Here is a 3,544-nt window from a genome sequence, read left to right on the forward strand (position 1 = left end):
TTTTGTCAATATTATTTTGTTTTTATACTGTTAGAATTTAAGGTTTAGAATTTACTATATATATACTTTTGTTGGCTAAATAATGTTGGCCAAACTAATACATTTTGTTAATTATATAGCATTGTTCTTTTTTTTTTAATATTATTCAATATAGCTTTCTTTCCATTAGTATTTCTTAACAACAAACACGTATTTTCTTTGTTTTTATAATTAAAAATTAACCTAAATATATAATTAATTCATAATAACCTACATCACCAAAGAAGCCTAAGCACTAAGCATTTAATGGATATATCAAAGCTAAATGCATGCTTCACAGGAAATAGGAAAATGGAAACGGTGTTACACTACTGATTTTGACTTCGACATCACTAGCAGCTTCGAATTTCATGTAAATCTCAGTGCAAAAGGCTACCGTTCCTTGATATTCAGGTAAGGTTTCTAGACGATTCGAGTTTGAAATAACAATTTCAGTATCTTTCTTTTGGCTTTAATTTCTTGGGATATTGGCAACCAAGCTGATTTTATGGGGCAATAATTATTGTTTTGACAGCGGCGATCACGACTTAGTTGTTCCTTTCTTGTCGACTCAAGCATGGATAAGAGCTCTAAACTACTCCATTCTCGATGATTGGAGGCCATGGCTTGTAAATGGCCAAGTTGCAGGGTATGCATGAATCTTTTAGTCTTTATATTTTATAATAAAGTGACAAATAAACTTCTGAATATTTACATTTTAAAGAAGCTAATTTTGAAAGTAAAAAAAAGTACCAATAAAATATTTTACTATAATAAATGTGGACAAGTTAATTTAAATTAAGACCTTATATCCTAATTATAGAGGTTAATTTAAAAATAATATGTTTACATCTGTTAACGTAAAAAATTTTATTCGGTATTTATTTTTCTTCAAGCACTAATATGTTCGAAATATAAATCTTTAAAGATTTATTTATCACTTTACTCTTTATGATATAATATATATTGAAGCTAGTTTTATAGTGCTTATGTTTGTGGTTACTATGGTAGTTACCATTCTGTGTAAATTAAGTTAATAATCATTTTAATTAAAGCTTATGACTATAACGATGTGAAGTTTACTGTGAGGGTATAGTGAGTTATTTTACCTACGAAGATCAGTGATATATGCAATATAGGTTTATAAAAGTATTAGATGCACATAAAAAATCAGTATCAAATCAGTCACTATATATTTATGTATAAATATATGTGTTATTTATCTTATTTTTTATGTATATTTTATATTTAGATAAATGCTTTAAATTAATAACTGATTTTGTAGCTAATTTTTGGTGTACATGCAACATGACTAATATATATATTTATTTATTTATTCTTCCAACAATACATTAGTACCTGTATCTTATTTTTGCGTATTTGTTTTGTATAATCATTGAAAGGAATTGTTTACATAACATTATTATTTTTTTGGTTTTACTAGGTAGACAATGACTTTTGTGAACAATGTGAACAATAGACTTTAGAATTGACCTAATAAAATAAAAAAACATTTCACCTCTAAATTACCTCCTAAACTTTAATATTAGGATAACCATCCGCATACCTAATGAATTGAACATCCAGCTATTGTTAACTGTGCATGAATAAATCAAATCAAAAGAAATAACCATTCAATTAAAAATCAATATAATCATCTGCATACCTATTGAATTGAACATCCGACATATCTATTGTTCACATTATTTAGTATTCTCATCGTTTCTCTATACTTTTCCTTTCTTAAAACACTCCAAGACATTGAGCATGTATAGATAATTTGTCTCTTGAACAGGTTTACAAGGACTTACTCAAATCAAATGACGTTTGCAACTGTGAAGGTAAAGAAAAAAAACATTAATTCTTTAATTTAGATAAAAAAAGTACTTTTTTTTCTTTTGTAGTGTCTCTCTATTTTGGAAATTTGTCCATTTCTTTTTTTTCTTCATATGTAATAATAGGGTGGAGGGCATACAGCTGCTGAGTACAAACCAGATGAATGTTTAGCCATGTTCTCTAGGTGGCTCTCTAATGTCCCTTTATGACTTTAATAACTAAAATGTTACAAAACTAGTTACACATGAGATGATGCTCATTCATCTATGACTAGTAAAATATCAAATAATATAATGTGTAACTATTCTGTGTACTAAGTGTTCAACTATATTCTATACCAATAGAGAAATTTCATCCCTATTGTGGAGAACTATTGTCTCCCGAATCCTAAGGAACAAAATAATTGCTACTTTATTAGAAGAATTTCAACAGATGGGATTATAGGATTGCTAATATGAAACTGAACTGCAGAATTATGCAGCAAAAAAGATGGAAAGAAACAGAGAAAACTAAGATGATTTTGTATTGATAAGAGTTGTAATTCACACTAGTATTTGAGTATATCTCAATCTATCTAGTATCTATCACTCAAAAGACAAAATTATCTAGAGATCACAGACTAACAAATTACAATTTTGACTTGTTCCTTAAGTCAACAATCTGTTAAATCAGTGACAACCATATTAACTTATGTGACCCCCATTATGAAAGCAACTAAGATTCTTGGGTTGCAAGAAACAAGAATGAAAGAAAAACAGCAAGAAGTTTATCAAGGAAAACAAGAGAATCTATCGATCTATCTATTTTTATTATATAAAAGTTGATACCTAAGTTCTTCTATATCGTGTTTAAATCATATTTTTCTTTTTAACAATTCCATGTCAACAATTTTGCTTACTTGACAAAACTTGAAATTAACCAATCATCTTTTAGTAAAAAATTAAAAAAAAATCTTATCTATTATTATTCAATTAAAATATAAAATACTAACTAAATACAATAAATATACATTAAAAGTATCATAATAATAATTATAAAAATTTTCAGTTACAAATATTAAAATTCTACAATTTATACATATTAATACTCTTACTACTATATTATTTGATCTATTTATGCATCCTACATAAGACTCTACTACTCTTTATTTCTTAGTCTATCATACCAATTAACAAAAATTCCTTCAAATAAGTCTAAATTTACCATATTTTCTTACTAAATACATCAAATATATTATGATTATAAAATTATGACATTTTTAATATTTTTCATTCTCATTCATTTTTTTAAATCCAAATAAGTTTAAATTTGGCACATCTCTTTACTAGGCATATTTAAATATATCATTATTATAAAACTAATTTATATTTTTGGTGTTTCTCATTCTCATTCATTTTTTATTTTTTTTAATTATTTGCAATCCAAAGAACACCATATAAAAAGACATAGTATGACAACTAAAACAAATATAAAAATAAAAGCAACAAATGAATATGTGTTTTGTACACTCTTAATATAAAAGATTTATGTTTTTTTTAAAAATACATAAATTCAAAATTTTAAAATAATAAATTATATTTTAATTTATATTATATTTTAATTAAATAATTACATGAAATTATATACAAATTTTTAAATAAATATTCTGCAAATTATTTTTAATATAATACAATTCAAATTCAATATTAAT

At 25.1% G+C, this 3,544-nt stretch overlaps 1 protein-coding gene across 1 annotated transcript; it reads left to right on the forward strand.

Moving 5' to 3' along the window:
- Nucleotides 1–267: 267 nt before the first annotated feature.
- On the forward strand, nucleotides 268–2,214 carry LOC107472063 (putative serine carboxypeptidase-like 52). Its single transcript, XM_016091634.3, has 4 exons — nucleotides 268–432; nucleotides 554–667; nucleotides 1,814–1,859; nucleotides 1,980–2,214. The coding sequence occupies exons 1-4, from the start codon at nucleotides 305–307 to the stop codon at nucleotides 2,061–2,063; spliced, it is 372 nt and encodes a 123-aa protein (XP_015947120.1). The 5' UTR covers nucleotides 268–304; the 3' UTR covers nucleotides 2,064–2,214.
- Nucleotides 2,215–3,544: the final 1,330 nt, after the last annotated feature.

The sequence above is a fragment of the Arachis duranensis genome, unplaced genomic scaffold, assembly GCF_000817695.3.
Source record: "Arachis duranensis cultivar V14167 unplaced genomic scaffold, aradu.V14167.gnm2.J7QH unplaced_Scaffold_175925, whole genome shotgun sequence".
In the NCBI taxonomy this organism is placed as follows: domain Eukaryota; kingdom Viridiplantae; phylum Streptophyta; class Magnoliopsida; order Fabales; family Fabaceae; genus Arachis; species Arachis duranensis.